The sequence below is a fragment of the Equus przewalskii genome, chromosome 4 (genome assembly GCF_037783145.1).
Source record: "Equus przewalskii isolate Varuska chromosome 4, EquPr2, whole genome shotgun sequence".
NCBI classification, from domain to species: Eukaryota; Metazoa; Chordata; class Mammalia; order Perissodactyla; family Equidae; genus Equus; species Equus przewalskii.
In genome coordinates, this window is record NC_091834.1 from 27,346,970 (window position 1) to 27,367,949 (window position 20,980).

Sequence of the window (20,980 nt, forward strand, 5' to 3'; positions counted from 1 at the left end):
CTAGCTTTATAGATTATAGGATCAACGATCACTTCCAGGAATAGCAGTAATAGTATATGACTTCAGTATAACTGGTATTTGGAAATAAGAGTAAAGTTAGCTTAACAACATGGTAGAGAGGATTTTTTCTTACATTAATATAATATCTGATAGCTCAGTATACTATAGTCCTTGCATTTGCACTCTAATGTTGCCTTCTATGTGCGTCTTCCTTTGTAAAGCTGTTTTTGGTTCAGAACCGGTTTTGGAAGAAACCACTTAAATTGAGTTTAAGTGGGGACAAACATTTCTTAGTAAATAATGGAAAAAAGTTTTATTAAGACATTATCATAAATTAACGTTAATAAAGTAAATTCACTTTATCTTTAATAAATTTAGGTTATAATTCTAGCTATGTCCGAATAAATAGAATGAACAAAGAATTCACCAAACATCAAGTTTTGGTTTTGTGCTAAAAAATGCTAACAATTATTATAACACAATAAAAATCTTTATCTTTAAAAGATTAATAGTCAGGAGAATTATGTTTGAAAGAAAAAGCATTCAAGAGCTACATCAATTTTTCAAGGGTAACAAGTTTTCAATATTCATTTCATTCTCCTTTGAAACAGAATTATTCTCTCTCTTGAAGTTTGCTTGCAAAACATGCAAGATTGTTTAAGTAGAAGGTAATTATAAAAATAGTTTTAAAAAATGTTCTTACATAATCCTGAAGCCGATAACCTAAATCATAAATACTTAGATAATAAAGATGTTGTCCTTAAATAGAATCCAAATAGTTTGAAATCCTGCCCAAAGGAAACACATTTCCATTGTAAATAAATACAAGTTAATAATAGCATACTGATCTATATGGCTAATGATACAACAAACACTGAGTGTTATTTTCATATCATTTAAATGTAGTCAATGGCCACCAAGTAAAGAGGAGTTTGAACAATTATTAGATAAATGCATGTCCAGTCCCATGGGACCTAACCTCTCTAGTTAATTTCATTAACATTTCTACCCTCTCCAAATAGATCATTTTCAAATACTTTCTCTCCTCCTGTGGTTCATTATATCCGAGTGGACAGTAAAGGTTATGAGAGAGAACCAGAGCCAGAACAAATAAAAAAAAAATCAATTCTATTTCTAGATATTTCTAAACATGACGATGCTTGGTTGCATATAAACTTAAGTCAATGACTAATTGCATTTTTTCTTTGTCAATTTCATTTGCAGGTAGACAAAACTCACGATTTTCTCATTCTTCATAATTTTTCCCATATATCTTTAATTGGTTATTCAATAAGTATCACCAGGATGGGAGATTCACAGGGACATTGATTCTCATCTATTTTGTTCACTGCAGTATCACTAACACTTTGAAGAGGTGTGGAACGTAATATTCATTCCAAATATAAATATATGTATGGATGTGAATAAATGATGAGAAACTTATACAGGTAATCCAGATGATATTTTTTATAAATGATAAATACATATTTTCAGAATTCCCTTTTTAGCTCTAATGTAAAATGCGCTAAATCATATACTCGAAAATTAAGGATCAAGGGTTGGGTTAAGAGGCAAGAAATTTAATCTTTCCTTGAATTTGAATCAAACTGATGATCTTCAGTTTTTCTACCAGTTATTTATGCCAACACAATTACTTTGCAGTTTAAAGGACTAGTAATATATATAATACAATGGAAGATAAAAGGAACAAATAATTTATAAGCAATTATTTTTCCAATAAATTTTATCTTCAAGAGAAGGACAGAAATCAAATTTATTCTACCTTTATAATACTCCCTCTCACTCTACCTTAGGCTGGGAACGTCTTGATTAAAGCTGGTAGGCATCCTATCAGTCAAATTTTGAAAGTAATAAGTAATGAATATGGACATATAATCATAATTTAATCTAAATCACGCCCAATAAAATATTTTAAATAAGAATATAAATTGAAAAATTGTCATTTATCAATCTTAATAATTACAAATTAACATTAAGTGAGACAGGAAAGAAGGGGTTCTGAAATGCAATATAAGAGATGTAGGCATAGAAAATCTAGAGGCAAACATGATAATTATATTTTGGAAGAAATCTCTAATTATCCAATGTCTTCAACCATTGGAAAAATTATGATTGTGCGTAGGTGTAGATCAGTGGCTTTTAAACATTTTGGTCTCTAGACCCCTTTTACATTCTTAAAAATTGTTGAATTCCTCAAAGAACTTTGTTTCATGTGAGTTAATCTATCAATATTTATCATGTTAAAAATTAAGAAAAATTTAAAATAAACAATCGACAAGCACATATTCCATTAGCCATCAGAGCAATCATGTCATGACACCTCATGTAAACACAAGAAAGCTCCACCATACACTTGAGAAAGAGTGAGAATTTTAAAAAAGCAAATAATATCTTAATATTTTTAAAAATCTTCTGACCTTGTAGACCCTGAAAGAGTTCTGGGACCTCCAGGGGTCAATACACACTTTGAGAATTACTACTCTAGAGTTATAGCAATAGAAATGAGGTATTAACTGTGAAACTGAGAAGAAACCAATTAGCACCAACTTTTTTTGACAATCATCTTAAACCAGTAGATGCGTAACAATCATTCTATGGTCCCTCTTAGTTTTTATACTAAGCAAAAATCAAGTTCTTAGCCTTATTTGAAAGGATTTGTTATTATTGATATTATCCTTTGTAACCTCTTTAAGCTTCTTCAGAACTTGTTCCACCCAGAACTTCACAACTCTATAATGCCTGAATTCAAAATTATATCTATCATAAAAATTTGCTTGTCTCTTCAAATTTTGTTTTTGAATTTTTTTTTTTTAAGCATCAGTGCGTGGTTGTGTATCCTAGTTGTTAATTTTTTTAGCTCTCTATGTGAGTGGCTGCCACACTGACAGACAGGTAGTGTGGCTCCAACACCAGGAAGCAAACCCAGGCTGCAGAGGTGAGAGTACCAAATCTTAACCACTAGATCACCAGGCTGGCTTGTCTGTTCTATTTTTGCTTAAAAAACCCTACTTTATGGTACACAGAAACCTGGAATAAATAATATTTGGCAGGCATAAAATAATGCAAATTCTTCCTAAAAGGGGTTTTCTCTGAATAAAGTTTTAAAAATTTTCATGCACATTAATAGTTGGATGGAATCAAAATAGTGATTCAATAGTTATTTTATGAAATGTCATTAGCAATGAGAACGCTTTACAGCAAACTAAAACTAAAAGTATGTAATAGGTTCATATAGAAACTTGAATTATGTAGTATAAAAAAATCCATTTTCTATATCTCTCTATATAGATTTCAAGTTCATTTTATACAGTCAGATAAAAATATAATGTGACCCAAAGAACTTAATGTGGTTTTGAGTTTGAAATTTCTTAATTAGGAAAAGTAGATTTTGCTTCTGTGTTCTTTTAAGAACAAGTACAGCAGAGATTTTATTCCACTTTCATAATATGTTTAAAAAACAGGGATCTGCTTTTATCAAGGATTTCTTTCTTAAAAATTTATCTGTTCTTGTTCAATTTTTAATATTAATATTTTGATTAGTTTCTATTCAAATTATCAGTTAATTAGTTTTTATCTTTCAATATCTTAAAACATCTTGAGCTATAAAACTATGATTATATCTACATTATTCCTATTTATACATCTAAAAAGCTCAATACCTCAATCAAACTTTTTTATTTCTGATGTTTTCATTTAACATCCATAAGCTTTTTTTTGGCTCCTCAATGATTAATTATATATTTACACATTCAACACAGTAATAAATAAAAAGGAAAAAGGATAGTTTTCACAGTCTAGTTCAGAAGACAAGAAGATTCCTTTCACCCTATTCCATACCCATATATCCTCCCTCACCGCCCTCCCCCCTCCAATTATTTTGCACAGTGGAGAATGGGTGAAATATCACGGTTTTACATCATGTAATACATGCAGATGAAAAGTGGGAAAAAAATCAAGTAATTCATGGATAGCTAGAGATCTGGATTTAGGCAATACTGTTGAGCAGCTAAATAGCCCCTCTCCTTAGGTGGCATTTCCCCTGTTCCATGAGCCCTCCTACACAGGTGATGACATTCCCAGCCCCATGCTCATATTGTACTCTCCTCGGTCCAGGGTCCCACCCTGCATCCCAATGGCCTTCTCATGTTCCAAGCTTCTCATTTCTTTCCTCCATCAGCATTTACTTGCCTGTCTCATTTCCTCAGGGTACTGCTCCCTGGTGGTATTTTGATATATTAACTTTTTGAAAATAATTTGCTCAAAGTAAAATAATTTGCATTTTAAAAATTAAGTTTAACTTTGTAGAGACATGTCATAAATAGTACTTAAGGGACTTTGGGCATGTTAAAAATTAGGCCATTTTCTTCTTCTCAGATCGTGTATTAATAGTCCCATCCAAACTTTGGGCGTGTTAAAAATTAGGCCATTTTCTTCTTCTCAGATCGTGTATTAATAGTCCCATCCAATTATGTAGACCTATAGCTAAGTCATTTGACTAAGGCACAGCAATATTGAAGCCAAGTTTGATACTTAAAATAGGCCAGTTGGTGTTGCTATTCGTGTCAGATGAAATGAACATGTAAGTCTCCAGTGTGAACCAGACATACTTTATGTGGATGGCTTGGTGCAGACCCGTGGTTACTACTGGAAAAGAACAAAAGTATCCGTTGCTTGTGGTCAGCGGATTCACCTTTGTGAATGAAGTTCCAAAAACAAGAGACAGTGTCATTTGGTCAGAGCTATACATTTATTGTCTGTGACTCTGCATGTATAGCAGAGATGTTTCTGGCAATTAATGTTACGTGACTACAAAAAGATTTGAAAATGCATAATCAATCATTCTAAGAAAATATGGAAACTCTTAAAAAACAAAACTTTAGAACATTTTGATTTTCACAGACAACAAAGAAAGAAAACACTCATCCCCAGAGAAACAGGGATACAACTTTGAAAGCTTAAATTATCCAATTTGATCTCTCAGATTTTGTTGGATGTTTGCTGTGTTCACATCATTACAGTTTCCATTTTCTTTTTATTTTAAACTACCCAGTTTTTTTTTTTCCAAGGTTTTCAGTTTTTTGGGCACACATTGAAATAAAGAATGTAAAATCTGTTTTTATTAACCTCTTACATACTTTACAGAATACTTCACCTCCAAATGAACTCATTCTAATTTCTCTTATGAGTTCTCCTTTACTTCCCCTTTGTACACTTTCCTTTCCAGAAACAGAGAATGCTAAGTTCTGTCTGACCAAAATGACCATCAACTTTTAGTCAGAAGAGAAAGGGACACTGATTAGCTACCGTCTTTGTAACCAACAATTCTCTCCTCTCCCAATGCCCACCCTGCTTCCCAACCCGGCCACCACGTGCCCAAGAGAGCAGCTCCCACAAAATGATGGCTTAGCAAGAGTTCACCACAGCAACCCGCGGATAGGAAACTCTTCTTTGACAGGTGCCGTAAATGAGCCTTATTGAAAGTGAAGTTTCCAGCAGCGGTCTGTGCAAGTAGCTTCAGGCTTTTCTTCTACAATTCAGCCCCACCAAAGAACTGTCAATCACAATTCCCTGATACAACTTATTCAATGATTCATCTTCTTACCTAACCTCTCCAACCTGGCCCAATGGCTCTTATTTTATTGCCCAAGGTGAAGGGATATTTCTACCCATCCTGTATTAGTGTTTCTAAAACTAAAGCTCACCTAAAATCTTAGTATCAAACTAAAATAGCTCAGCTGTTTTCAACTCACACTTAAAATGTAATATTTTATATGTCAATTAAACTAATCTTCAAAGTTTTAAGAATGCTTCAATTTGTTTTGGTTTTGGTATGGTTAAAAAAAAACAACAACTATTTTTTAAATTCCCTTCCCTGGTTGGTGTCACCTTCTGAAATGGCAGGGGCTGTATTCAACCAAACAAACTGGCTTGGAAAAAACCATTTCCAAGAATTTCTAAATTCAGAGAGAGTTATTTAGGCATCAGGTTGATATAGCACAATCTGTCTAGTCTTTCCCTTCAGCTTTCCTAGCATGTAAGCAATCCCAGCAGGGAGAGAAAAAGTTCCTTTCTGGCTCACTCCATAATTCTTGCTTGACCCATATTTTATGCTACTTCAAGCAGAAATATGCTGAGCAACTCATAAAAAAGTATTTGAAAAGCTCCTTGAGGACAGTTTTCTCATCCTTGATAGAGATGACTACAGATGTCCACACGGCCTCCTCTACAGACCCTGCTTCCTGCTACAATGGGCTTGTGCACTAAGAGGGTTTTATTTTCTCGGTTTTTGGCAGCTAAAATATCAGCTTTTAGAAAAGAGGATCCTGAAGATGGAGCAAGTCTAAATTGTATTATGCCATCATTTCTAGCCACCTCTCCTCACTTCTAAGAACTTGAATGATAAATAAGTAAATGACAATGGTTTTTATTGAAATTAGGAGAGTTTGATTTCAAAGGAGCTGATGCATTTAAAAAACAAAGGCCTAGGAATAACAAGACAAGGGTGATATTGCTGGTCCTGAACATTCCCAGCTGTGAATTCTTCTATCAGTCATCTGAGCCCTCTGATTCTCTGATTGCTCACTCAGAAAACAATGATAAGAATATCTGCAATGAATACCTCATCCACTAGGTGTGATAACATGAGAAAATGGATGACAAAACACGGGGCATTATTTTCATAATGCAGATGGGATTATATGAACTTCACTGTGAGGTTTGAAATGGGAGATGTTTATCCAAACACTTAATAATAATACTTATTTCTGCAGTTAGTGAACAGGAACTTGCTGGCTTTTTATATGTTTATATCTCTTACCAGTTTTTCTCTATAAGCTTCAAACTAATTATATGGCGTTGTATATAAATTTGATCCTATAGCATCTTGGCAAAATGCATGGTTGACTTATATTCATGGTACATTTATAGTAGCAGGGAAATAATATATTTATATTTTAGAAAACGAGGCATGTTATTTATCATCTATTAAACAAAATTAAACAAGAAAGTATGCTATGTTATCTTGATTTCCTTTTGATTATAATTTCAATAATGACTTCAAGATTCAATCATAGCACTTTAAACGTGTGAGAATACCCAGTAGAGCATTATTCAAAGAAAGGGGATTAAAAACATTTTGCTACAAATTTTAAGAACCATATCTTAAAAAAATCAGGCAAATATTATTTAGTACTTAACTCATGATAATTAAAGATAGAGTGTTAAATAAGGGAAGCATTTGATTACTGTGACATTTATAATAATGGAATATTTGAAGTCAGAAAATGAATAACATTAAGAAATCAACTGAACTTATTTGATGGGAGAAAAGTGAGAGGTGGAATTTTAAGTACTTTTGGAAAGTACAACAAGTAAGGCTAACTAGAAAAGGAAATCATGCTTTGGTGCTAATCTGTAAACAGGGCTGCGTAAATGCATATTCAGAATTACCCTAACATTTAAGCTAATAGTTCCCTTAATTACCTGGCTAATTCAAGAAACATCACAGTGGTTTGCCCTCTGTACTGCCAAATACACCTTCCACTGTCCCTAAATATCTGATTAGTTAGGACAAGGGCATATTAAATTTTTTAATTTTCTGAGAATAAAGAGAAATGCAATAGGAAAGTGCAAGGCTTGAGTTTAATTTTGTGGCAAGTCTAGAATCATAAAAGCAAGTATTTTAGGGCTGGAAGGTACTTAAGGGGGCAAACACTACTATTCCATTTAAAAAAAAACCTTTATTTTATATACGTTTTTGAATTAAATTGAAGATAATTTTATAATCACCCTGGTTTGATTCTTGTCACTGGTAGTGGCACTCTTCCTTGGGGAAAACTCCACAAATATTGGGGTCAAATTAGGGACAGATATAAATTCGCTTTCCTTTCTGAACATAGCTATGGAATCAAGTTTAGAAGCACCTCCAGAGCAAGGGCTCATAGGATTTGTCTTTCTGTATCCAGGAACCTGAGAAGATTGTGAAGTAGATCAGATGTGGAAGAAAGAAATAGTGGAAGCATTGCCTAGAGTAGCCCAACCCCATTATTTATTTATATGTTTAGACAAGCTCTGGTGCTTTTATGTGGTAATAATTTTCCATCTACCTTATAATGTTTCTGACATGGAATTTTGTTCTGCTCCCAAATGTTCTATCATTACAGCTCTCGCTAGCAATGGAGCTGTAACTATAAATACTCTATTGCAAGGAATCAAATGAGAAAGCAAAAACTGACACACTCATTTTAAGCTGCATTATATAACAATGGCTCAGAACCCAGTAGTTTATGAATGAAATAAAGATACTTTATTTATTACACAGGCACTTGGATATTCACATGCCCAACACGTCTGATACACTTAACAACTACGGAAACATGGGTGGAAAATGTCTGTTTGTAGGATCAAGAGAGAACTTGCACCATGTAAAGGTGAATGAGTGCAATAACAATTTTTCCTTTACTTTCCTCTAAATTTCCAAAATCCACTGAATTTTTAAAAAGTTACACTTGAAATAATATGCAACAAAAACTGATCTACATTCCAACGGGTATGCTAACTCGAATTGTGAGCAAACTTTTATCACAATGCAACAGATTTATAGTCATGCTTAAACAGATTAGGTTAGTAGCATGCATTCCATTCTGCAATATGAATATTGTTAATCTATTTCCCAACAAAAGTTAAAAGATGCCCAGTCCATAGAAAAATACAAATCACTGTAGTCAATATATTTTGGGACTGATCTTGGGACTTACATGGTGATGATGAAGTCCTGAAAATGCCATGCCCACAAAAGCACATTAAGAAGTGGATAAACACATTTTATCAGACAATCTCTAAAAATTAAAAGATGAGGGCTTTAAATTTGGGGGATGTTCTTGCTGTGTGCTTTGAATAGTGCCTTTCTGCTCACCTCCTTCTGGCTTGACTGGTCCAACAGACATCACTTTCCTGAGGGCTAGCTGGCTTTGGTCTTGGTTGCCAGTGGCTGGTGGAGGCAGATTATCAGACTGAGTTCTTTGAATGGGGAGGACTCCTGCTATGCTGTGTCTGTGCTGCTTCCTGGCATGATTAGACTGACCGCTTTTATGTGCTGCTGTGGCAGTGTGGGTGAGATGGAAACCCAGAGTGTGTATCCTCAGATGGAACCAGCTTAAATGTTATGCATGCAAACAGAAGTGTTCTTTTGCTCTATTTAAATAAGTTGTGTTTTCGAATGCCAAAATCACACCACATGCACAGCACTGAAAGGGGGTAAAACTGGCTGTTTCTTTGGAAACGATGATCTTGGGAGATAAGGAGAACATTAGTCTATCGCCATTGTCTGGCTAATGCCTCTTGGAAGTAACAGTGCACCTATATTTGTGAAATCTCTGCACTTTCATATAATTTTATTATTTGACTAAATTTTTACAAATTAAATGTAAATACAGCAGTTATGATGGGTAAATTGTTATGTTTTAATTAATTTACAGCTACTAGATATTGTACTTCTTGACTTTCAAAAGATTCCCTATGGTTAGAAAAGAACCCTATAAATTCTCTGTTATCATATACAAAGAGTAATCCAACAGAGTGTAATCCAGCCTTACTGAGGTTGCATTGCCTCATCGCACATGCTTATATATATTAATATTATGTACTTTTTGAGAATATAACAAACATGATTTTCTTCACAGATTTTTTTCAAAAGACTAGAAAGTTTCCCACATGGAAAGCTAGAACATTCCACATGCATAATTTGTTAGTGTTTTAAAGCGTTGGCTTGAAATAGTTTTTCCCCCTAGGTTCTGGAACTTGACTGTTGGTCGCATTACTCTCTTGCCTAAAATTTTTGAGTGTTTTCAGATGTGAGACTCTCATTGCTAAGCTGCTTTAAGTGCTTGTGTGTGTGTGTTTTTGGTGTAATGCCTGGAAAATTGGCAGCCACTTGTGATTATAATTCCTGTACTCTAAAGGACATTTAAGCACATACAAAAAGGACACACAACATTGCTTTGCCTGCAAACATCACAGACATAGCTACCAAATACTATGAGTCAGGTTGGATGGATGGTGGAGACAAAGGAGAAACAGCCAGTTTTATTGCGATCTATGTAACTTAAAAAAAAAAATCTAAATAAGAAAGAGCATGTTTATGTATTGAGACTGTTCTTACACAGACAGAGGGACAGAGTGAGCAGGGTATGCCAAAAACAGAAAGCAAACAGGGAAGGACAGCAGGAAAGAAAGGCAACAGATGAACATTAAGCTGCCATGCTGAGGAATTTATTTGCGTCTTTTACTTGGTTGAAGGCGGAGTTGTTGCACGGCGGCTTCAGCAGCGGCTATGGCAGCTCCTGCATCTTCCAGGTGGGTCTGGGTGACACTGGTTTTGCTTTGACTGCGAGATGGTCCATGAGAGCGGAGATGGCCTTCAGAGGAGGATTTCGAGCTACCAGGACTACTATGGGATTTCTCAATGGTGGGAACCTGCATGTCTGGTTACAAAAGGATAAAACATGAGTCAAAGTTGCCCCAGCAGTCTTCTCATCAAGCTTGGTCTCACATAATTGGAAACTGCCTAAGATTTATGTTAATTCTGTTTCTTTTTTGACTCATTTGTGCAACTGCTCACTGCACAGTAATGTGATTAAACATTCGGGGAACAATTTTTGGAGGAAAGGCAAAAGGATGATAATCTTGAGAAGAGATAAGTTTGAGAAGAGGAATACATTCTAACTACCCTCAAGTAAATGCATATATTAACTTATAGTCTCACCAAGCAACTATGCTAATTACAGTAGGGACCAGGTAAGAGACAGCAGGCTTACACTGCTGCAGGAGAGATTTTAAGTAAAAATGGAGTGAATTCCTGGATGAAAGGGTCTGAGTCTCTAGGACATATTAAAAGTGGAGATTGTAGAATCTCTGTCTGAGGCGATTTTAGAGAATGTAGATACAGATCACACATTTACTATAGTAGTTGCAGAGAGAGAGGTCTTTATACTAACAATATTCCAGAATGTTAATCAGAGCAGAGTTGATCTGGCTAAGTTGAACCCATAAATGATCTATAAAACTCATTCATAAGTACTCTGTAGCGCTCATTATAGTCAGTGGTTTGTCATATCGACTCAGTGGCCTACTGGACATGACCTCAGTTTTCTACCTCCTAGAACACTTGTGGTTACGATGCCTTCCCTTTCTAATGTGCAAAGAACCACTTTTTAATTTGATGTGCTTTCTGAGAAGAGGAGAGAAGGAAGCAATATTCAGGTTCAATATAAAAATTTGTATGTGATAATTATAAATAGTTCAGTATATCTAGGTAAGATACTATGTGGTTATCTCTTAATAGGCAGTAACCGAGTTTATAATGAAGACTAATGTTGTGTTGTAGGATAATTGGTAATGAACCTGCCAAAGGAAAAGCTCATTCAAATGGGAATGCTGCACATATTGGCAAACCCAATGTATGACACTGCTATTTAAAAAAAATCCATAGAATTGGCTTGACTCCAAGACTTAGGAAAGATTTCAGTCTACCAATTGTTTTGATGACATGGGGAAAATGTTTTCGATATGCTAAGTAAAAAGAAAGATGCAAAATTATATATGTTCATTACATATATATTACACATTATTACATATATATCAGTAAGAATATACCTATGAAAAATAGGGTATTTTAGAAGAAATATGCATAAATAGTAAAGGTGATTATGTCTAGTCAATGAACTGGTGAGGATTTTTATATGTTATTTATGAAATACCCCAATTCATATTATAAAATCATATCATCATGGATTTTGAGAGCTGGAAAAGACCCAATAGCTCATACAGTCCAACCTTCTCCATTTTACAGGTTGAAAATGGAGAGTCAGAAAGATGAAGATCACAAAGTCATAAAGTTAATTATGGGGTGATCTGACACTAAAGCCCATTTCTCCTGATTCCATATCCATCATTCTTTGCATGATACTATATTAAGTATTTTCCACCAGAATGTAACCCTTCAAAATATATTAAACATAAAGGCATTCATATTCAAGAAAACACCAAGTGAACAAACAGACAAAAGCTTTTTCTACTTGAAGCATCTCCTACCCTTGGATGGGTCAGGGAAGATGCCATGGCTTCTGCTTTTGATGACAGATGGCTTTGGGGACTGCTGGCTGCTTGGACTGGAATGGGACTTGCCATGATCAATACTTTCAGTCTGTTCTTTGAGAGGATACCACCTAGGAGTGTTATCAAGGTGAGATGTGCTCGATAAATCAATCAATACCTGAAAAAAAGGGCAATAATCCCATGAAATTTGTGGATTAAGCTATAATTCATTCACTTCTTTTTTCTATGATCTGAAATTTATTCAAGAATATAAGCCAAAGGATATAGCATAACCTTTGAGGTTGATGAGGCCATCGTCCTCATTTTTCTTTACTCATGATATTGGGTACAATGTCTTGTGCAAACTGGATGCTTAAAAAATGTTTGGTTACAGGCCGGCCCTGTGGCTGAGTGGTTAAGTTTGTGTGCTCAGCTTTGGCAGCCCAGGGTTTGCCAGTTTGGATCCTGGGCACAGACCTACACACAGCTCATCAAGCCGTGCTGTGGTGGCATCCCACATAGAAGAACTAGAATGACCTACAACTAGGATATACAACTATGTACTGGGGCTTTGGGGAGAAAAAAAAAAAGAACAAGATTGACAACAGATTTAGCTCAGGTCAATCTTCCTCATCAAAAAGCAAAAAAAAAAAAAAAAAAGGTTTGCTTAAATTGAACTGTATAAAATCTTTGACTATTAATTAAATAATATTGAGATGATATAAAAAGGTAGCATTACAAGTCAATCTCTTTATAAAATAAGGCTTTCTTTTGTTAAATGGACATACTCTAGTCCTAAACGACTAGCATTTTTGAATATTGTTTCATTTTAGTTACAAGAAGGACAAACAAAAAAATGGTAATTTGCAATTACTAAGTTACTTCCTCTATTTTAAAACATACTTTAGTTCACATTTGAAATAGGGATATGTCTAACAGTTGATGATAAGAAAGCACTGTGTCATGGTTTCATTGGCAGGATTTTTCTTTCTTTGTAGTTCATAAATGACGGTGCACTTTACAGTTGCTGGAGTCTTAGATTTGATGAGATGTAAAAATATGAAAAGCAAGCACAATGGATATATGCTCTAGGTTCATGCAAACATAGGAAGACAATAAATTAAGAGGACTTCAATAAGTCAGTTTTTTGAAATGGGACATCAAATCAGATATAACACTACATTCTAAAGTAGTCCTGCCTAAGCCGTCCAAGTGGTTGTATCAGGATGGAGCCTGCTGGTGAAAGTCAAATGGCTTAGTTTTAATGGGAAAGTAAAGAGTCTCAGAACCAAACAAGGCCTCATGTCACCTAGACTGCACTACTTTTTCTACTGTCTCTACTAAAAGGATATCATATTTTCTAGGGGTTAGATTTGGGGGAGGATGACTTATGTTTTAACATTAATTCATACCCTCTGCTCTAAGCAAAGATTGCTAACAAATATATATATATTTTCGGAATATGATAGATGAAAAAAGTCACAGGATCTGACCACTCTACCAGATTTCATGATTAGGTTAGATTTCCTTTGAATTTATGTAAAATCGTTTTCTCCTACTTCTAGTTTTGCTTCCTAATATATTTTGAGAGATTTTTCAAGGGATACTTAAAAGAAATAAGAATGTCAAATATCACGTCAAGTCATATGCAGTGAGGAATAGCAATTAAATAACCTACAAATGCATTTAAAAAAATCCAGCTCATTTTGTAATATAATAAACTTATCTCAAATCTTTAACATGATTATTTGGACTCGGGGCTGGCCCGGTGGTGCAGTGGTTAAGTGCGCATGTTTCGCTTCGGTGACCCAGGGTTCACCGGTTCGAATCCTGGGTGCGGACATGGCACCGCTTAGCACACCATGCTGTCGTAGGCGTCCCACATATAAAGTAGAGGAAGATGGGCAGAATGTTAGCTCAGGGCCAGTCTTCCTCAGCAAAAAGAGGAGGACTGGCAGATGTTAGCTCAGGGCTAGTCTTCCTCAAAAAAAAAAAAAAAAAATTTGGACTCACAGCACAATTATATAAATTTCTATGAAAACAATTAGTATTTCATCTCACAAAGTAATTATAGAGTAGATCAAGTGGTAAAATAAAAACTATTTCTTGAGCTGCTATTCATCTATTCAAAAAGTAAATCAGAAAATAAGTTATATCCACCAAAGGATTTTATCCAGGAATGGCTACCTTATAAACTTAAGAAATATGTTTTGCATCAAGCTTTAATTGGTGGTTTACAATGAAAGTAAATAAAGAAAAGGAAATCAGAGGCTCACCTCACCAAGAAAGTCATTGGAAGAAAATCTATCATAATCCCAGACTGTCACCTCCAGTGTTTTCTTCTTGAGCTACAGTTCAAATAAAAATGTCATTAACCCCATTTTTCATCAAAAATTTTCACTACATTCATATAAGAGACTCACATATTTTCATTTACTTGAACTCTTTCCATTTATGTAAAAATACTTTAAATTTTATGTGAAACCATGTGGATTTATAATAAATATTATGGAAAATGCCATTTTGCAGTTCAACCCAGTGTTTGATTATGATACTTCATTATTTTGTAAATAAATGATGACTTTTACTTATTACCTGTTATTCTAGCCCTGCCCATTTCTAAACACAGAAAGCAGAATACATACATACTCTTTAAGTACAAAGAATTAATAGGTTGCAAAACTGTCTAGGTTATTTAAAGTATTTTGATTATAGTTTTTGTTTCAGCAAGTTGCAAAATAGCATTGTAGCATTGTCTTATTTCTGCAGGTGAATGTAACTTAAATTCAAGAACCTAGATTACAGCTTCAATTTCATAGACAAATTAGAAATCTTCCAGAGGACAAATTATAAGTCTCATTTTGAAAGACAACTCATTTGTAAATTATTTCATATGGATGTCTTCTTCCTATTCTATTTGTATTGTTTTCTCTCTGAATTCAGCCTTATAAAAGATTATTTTCTGTTATTTGTGAAAAGTTATGACATGAAGATTTTCAGAAACACTTTGATATAACTTTGCCTAGAGTCATTTATTTGTGGTGATAGTCCTCTACACTAGTCATCTTTATGCTTTCTTCTGTACAATTTAGTCCCACAATGCCAGATTCTTAGGAGGCCTCAATTCAGAGAAGAGGTGATGCCTGACAATGTTGCCTGGTGGGGTAACACATTTCTGTGCATTGAGTCTTTTTTTCCTTTGTGTTTTTTATGAAAAGCAAAATATAACAGGTTGGAAAATATTTTCCCTCAAAATATGATAATATGGCCCAGTCTATTGAAATATTTAATTTTGAAATGATCAATGGAAAATGTGCCACTAGTCTTATTTATTTATTTGTTTATTTTTTGGCGGTTTTGACAAAATGCACACATTTACTTTCACTGTATCTTTGAACTGCACCCATTTCCTTTCACTGTCTACATTTCTTATGTGTATTTTACTCAATTCTTTTTGTTTGTATGGCAAAATTTTGACATGAATCACAATCTTTCAATAATTTTGTCATCACCATTATATTAGCCTAAATCAGTCACATAGAGAATAATTGTTGCATACCTGTTCCATGGAGATACTTTTATAAATTACTGTTTGATTCCACTCAGGATTAAGACTTTTCTGAACATATTTAGTCCTTCTTTTAGACTCAGCACTGAATTGGAAGAAAAGAAAGAGTTATCTTGATTATTCACTTTAACTGATGACTTCATAGTCAACCTGAAGGGCACGCAGACTTTTACAGATATTTTGTTTTGAATTACTATGTAATCATCTCATCATCCTCATGTCTTAAACCTTATTTTAAGTTGAATGCACAATAACAATTTAAAAATACGTTGGATGCCTTTAGTTTTATTTGCTTGAAGTTAGTTTTTTAAGGAAAAGCTTTTAGGTGTTCTAACTATACTGTAATTTTAGAAATCTTACTCTCTCCTGAATGCAGGAGATAATTACATGAACTATATGGTAACAGCAATATCTTCTTTTCCAATAAATAATAATTTGGTATTTAACTTTCCAATAGTTTTGCAACTAATCATGTCAGCAAAGCCAAATGGTCTTTCAGTTCATTTTTTCCCATAAAAAACTATAATAATTCTTTGACTGAGGAAAGGATGAAAAACTTCTGTTGCTATAGCTGACATTCCATTAACATTTGTTACTTTATACTTAAAGTATATTCTGACACTCTTAGTAAAGTAGAATATTTAATCTAGTTATAAAACAATTTAACTTAAATATAAATTATTGGTTTATGTCAATAGCTTATGTTACAAATGATAAACCAAATCAAAACTTTTCCTCATTCATTATAACTTGGGGCATTTGAGTTTATCCTTGACTTTTCCACTCACTCTGAGCAACATTTAGAAGCTTATTTCCTACATATTTAAACACAATTTATTTCCAAAATCTATTCTAATTAAGTCTGACAGGACATCTATAGCTGGCATCAACCAGCTGATGGGATTGGAATTACGCTATCGATATTAGCCAATGGTGCCCAAACAAACAAGGCCTTTCTCTAACCCTCACTGCCTTTTTCTGAATTTCCTGCCTAGACCAGAGTCCTGAAAACCAACCTACTTGTCTGGGGTCCTTTCACGTGCCTTGACTTCACAAGCTGCCTTTCCCTAAAGGGACTGGATCCTGACTCTGGATCTGTAGTTTTATTCCCAACTATGGGCAAACTAATTCTTGCTACAGTCCTGGGCTCATGTATTGCCATACCCTGGAATGCCTACTATTGTTCCCCAGGCACTAATTTACTTATCCATTCTAGATAAAGATATTGAGAATCCAGCTCCAGTTCACCTCACTTTTAGAGGTGAATCTATAGCCAAGTATCTTTCTTCTCTCTCTAGCTGTATTCCTTTTCTTACCAGCCATATGCAAGGGCAGTAACTCCCAACATTGACTGTATGTTAGGATCACCTTGGATCTGAGTTCCAAGGGTGAGAGGTGGGGCAGCCAGCATGGTACCCACATACCCTCGCCCTTCACCTCCAAGGAGAGTCTGATTTAATAGGTCTGGGGTGAGGCTTGGACATCAGAATTTTTTAAATCTCCCAGGTAAATCTAATACATAGCCAAGATTGAGAACCACTGAGTACATCTAACACCTCACATTTCAGCCATTGTGAACTGAATCCAGTTTAGGAAATAAAGCTGCACTCTTCTCCCTTCTAACCAACCTATTTGAATGTACGAAATTAAGAGCAAGATTTCTCAATTCCATCATTTAAGATAAACTGCAAATAATTCTGGGGAAATGTATATGCAATCATTTAAAGAAATAGGAACTCTCACAGACTGTGGACACAAAGTATAAATTTGTACGCAGAGTTTTAGATAAATTTGTCTATTTATACTGAAGTTCAAGTTTATGTACCCAAACACCCAAAAAATTCCACTTCGACTATAGAGAAATTCTCCCACCTGTACATAAGGAATTTGTTCAAGAACATTCATTTATTTGTTTCTAGTAGCATATTAATAAGATAATAAATAAATACATATGATATGTTCATTCAATGAAATTTAAGCAGCAGTTAAAATGAATGAAATATACCTCCATATATCAAGATAGATAAATCTTAAAAGAAATCGTGAGCAAAAAATTTGTAGAAAGATAACTATAGTAAGTTATGATATAAAGTTAAAATCATGTGAAATAATACTGTAAATTATTTATGCATAATGTATATATGTACAACAAACATATGTATTAATATCATAAAACAGCTTGGAAATTATAGATAAAATTCTGTTTAGTAGTTATCTCATTTGGACAGGGGAATGGTTTCAGAGGGCTTCAGTGGTACCTGTAAAATGTTTTTTATTTAAAAAAGTCTGGGGGCCGGCCCAGTGGCACAGCGGTTAAGTACGCACGTTCCGTTTTGGCAGCCTAGGGTTCGCTGGTTTGGATCCCGGGTGCGGACATGGCACTGCTTGTCAGGCCATGCTGTGGTAGGCGTCCCACACATAAAGTAGAGGAAGATTGGCACGGATGTTAGCTCAGGGCCAGTCTTCCTCAGATAAAAGAGGATGATTGGCAGATGTTACCTCAGGGATAATCTTCCCCGGGGGAAAAAAAAAGTCTGAAGCCAGTATAGCAAAATGTTAAGATTTGATAAGCTGGATGGCAAGAACACAAGTATTTGTTAGAGTATTTTCTATAATTTCCAGTAAGTTTGAAATATTTTGTAACAAAAATTCAAAATTATTTTGGTAAAGTATATCCATTTATATTTTATGCTTTTGATTTTTTTAAATGACATAGGAAGAATGAATGTGACTAGTCTTAAGTTAATAGAAAACTTTGGTTGCTACTTTAGAATTCATGGCTATTACTCTAGGCAGGTATACTTAGAAGAAAAACATATTGTAGTATGAGTTTTAAAGTTTCTATTTGTTTTGGACCTAGTTATCAAGGTGGTAAGATCATGGGAAAAGGATAAAGATTCATAATATAATGGACAGTAGTAAAATTGTCATTTTTTTCAAATTCTGTAAAATTGAATGCATAAAGTTTTTTAAACAAGATTGAAGACGGAAATTAGTGTCAAATGCAAACTCATGCACTTTTACTAAAATTCTACATATGTCAATATGTATTAAAATAGTCTGCACTATTAAAGTGTCTTTGAAAGGATTTATTAGTCACCATCTTTTCTTAATCTATAAATACAAATAATTGTTATAATTTTTCACATGTATATTTTAGTCATTTTTTTAATTAACACATCTAGCAAAATTATGGAATGCCAACTTTGTACCAGGAACTATGCTTTATCAAAACGTACAGCTGCAAAACTCTTATTTAATTGTTTTGACATACCATTATATATTTGATTTACGCATGAAAAGCACTTTATAATGTAAGCACATTAAAATAATAACAGCTAACATTTATTAAATGCTTACTTTTTCTCAGGCAGAGTTCTAAGTGCTTTTCATGTGTTGACACATTTAACTTTCATAGCAACCCTACGAGATGGGTATTATTATTCTATTTTATGGATGGAAAAAACTCAAGCAAAGAAGAATTAAGGTATGTTGGCCTTATATTAGTTATGCATAGTTACTAACTCATAGGACCAAGATTCAAACACAGAGACACTGATTCCTTGTTCTTAAACATATGCTATGTGAACTGAATTGATTAGGCCTGTCATAAAATGTGATTAATGCATCAATTTTCTTAATTGCAGGCTTCATTAGCTGAAATATCTAGTTTGTCTTCTTTATCTTATGAAGTTCTGAACTTCAATTTAAATGTATATATGTTTAATATATATAAGTTATATATTATGTGTGTGTATATATATGCCTATCATCAAAATATTAAGCCAGTTTTAGAGTTGCTTAGGGAAATACTGAAAGCTATATCCCAAGATAGTGTTGTGGAACAGCTAGGGATCATTATTACATATATTTATTTTTGCCCAGATACACGCAGAAATAACGTAAATTAATTGAGAAAAATTTAGATGTTCATTTTAACAGAGTATCTTAATCTTATTAATGAGTTTGATTTTCTAATTCTGTCCAGACTCAAGGTATCCATTGCCTCTAGGATTAATGAAGGTAAACACACCTCACTACTGAGCCTGCCTCCACCAGCCCTAATTGACCCATGTAAATGCCAATGAAATCCTTTGCAGTCTTTTCACACTTGAATTTCCTGACACGCAGAGATGGCTGCACAAAGTCATTCCTTCAATAACACTTCTTTTATAACTACCACATACTGGCCATCTTGAGCACGATCCCAATGGGCTGTGTTGCCACTTTACACAATTGAAAACTCTCCACAATTCTCATAGCCATGACAAATCTGTGGATTACAAGTTGAAGATGGCCAGGTAAGAAGCAGAATTCTTGAATGTGAGCATAAATTCAGGTTGAGAAAATAGTGGAGCTCATTTTCTTTTTCCTTCCTTGTCTAGGAAACGTACTATATTCCTTCATGGAAAGACTGCAATAACGATATTATATTAGGGCAATTAGGCTATCTCTAATAATCAGAGAAGTTTTTTAGTAAGAGAAAATAAAAAGTCAATTAATCAAGATGCGAAATGGCGCTTACAAAAAAAATCTAAGCCTTCATCCCCTTGAAGTTTTTTCTTTCATTTTTTATTATTGGCCAGTCATTTTTGCATAAATAGCTATGATTTTAAGCCAGGCAGAAAAAAGATACTTAAAATTCAATTATTCTACCCTAAACGAGAAGGAAAAAACAGTTCTCAGAGTTTCTCTTTTTAATTTCAAAAGAAAAATTGAGAAAGATGAATGGAATATGATGGCTTCTTTGTATTTAACTTTCATAGAATTATCTAAAACACTGAAGGTCTTCATTTCTTTTATTTTATTTTGTTTTCCTTTATTGGAAATATACACAATGAGTCCAATAAAGAAATATATATGTGCATATAATTTTTTTCAAAATTACTCCTTTGAAGGTGTTTCCCTTAATTTGTGCAGAGCATATCCCATTTTATAAGCTCTGTTCTTCTGTGCAATAATGTGTTTATGGCCTGTCACTTTACTGTCCTCTGTGCTCCCAAGATCACAGACTATGCCTGTGTTGTCAACTCTAACCCCTACACCTAGCACTGTGCTAAAGAAATGTCTATTGGGTGGATCCTTAAAACATGCTTGTACTCCTTTTTTCCTCTAAAATCTATTGAAATAAAATAAGTTTTGGCCTTCAAATTGTAAATACATACAACACCTGTCCCTGCTTTACACAGGTCCAGGAGGAAATAGTTTGACATGCAAACACGGGTGTTTAGAGAAAGTCCAGCCAAGCATTGGGCTTCCAGGTGTCATGAGAGCTAAAATTAGTTTCAATCATAGCAA

At 34.2% G+C, this 20,980-nt stretch overlaps 1 protein-coding gene across 13 annotated transcripts in view; it reads right to left on the bottom strand.

The window, feature by feature from the left end:
* Positions 1-20,980, bottom strand: part of PCLO (piccolo presynaptic cytomatrix protein) — a 386,610-nt gene that overhangs the window by 64,409 nt on the left and 301,221 nt on the right. For 8 of the 13 annotated variants that reach the window (XR_011539449.1, XR_011539444.1, XR_011539447.1 and 5 more), the window contains 4 exons: positions 15,674-15,767; positions 14,391-14,462; positions 12,112-12,292; positions 8,304-10,502 (listed from right to left, as the gene is read on the bottom strand). Coding sequence is in view for 5 of the 13 variants with exons in the window: in XM_070617310.1 (XP_070473411.1) it covers positions 10,291-10,502; positions 12,112-12,292; positions 14,391-14,462; positions 15,674-15,767 (559 nt within the window). In the remaining 8 variants the exon portion in view is untranslated. Of the gene's footprint in view, positions 1-8,303; positions 10,503-12,111; positions 12,293-14,390; positions 14,463-15,673; positions 15,768-20,980 lie in introns of those variants that run through there. The other 5 variants (XR_011539448.1, XM_070617309.1, XM_070617308.1 and 2 more) reach the window with 1 other exon arrangement.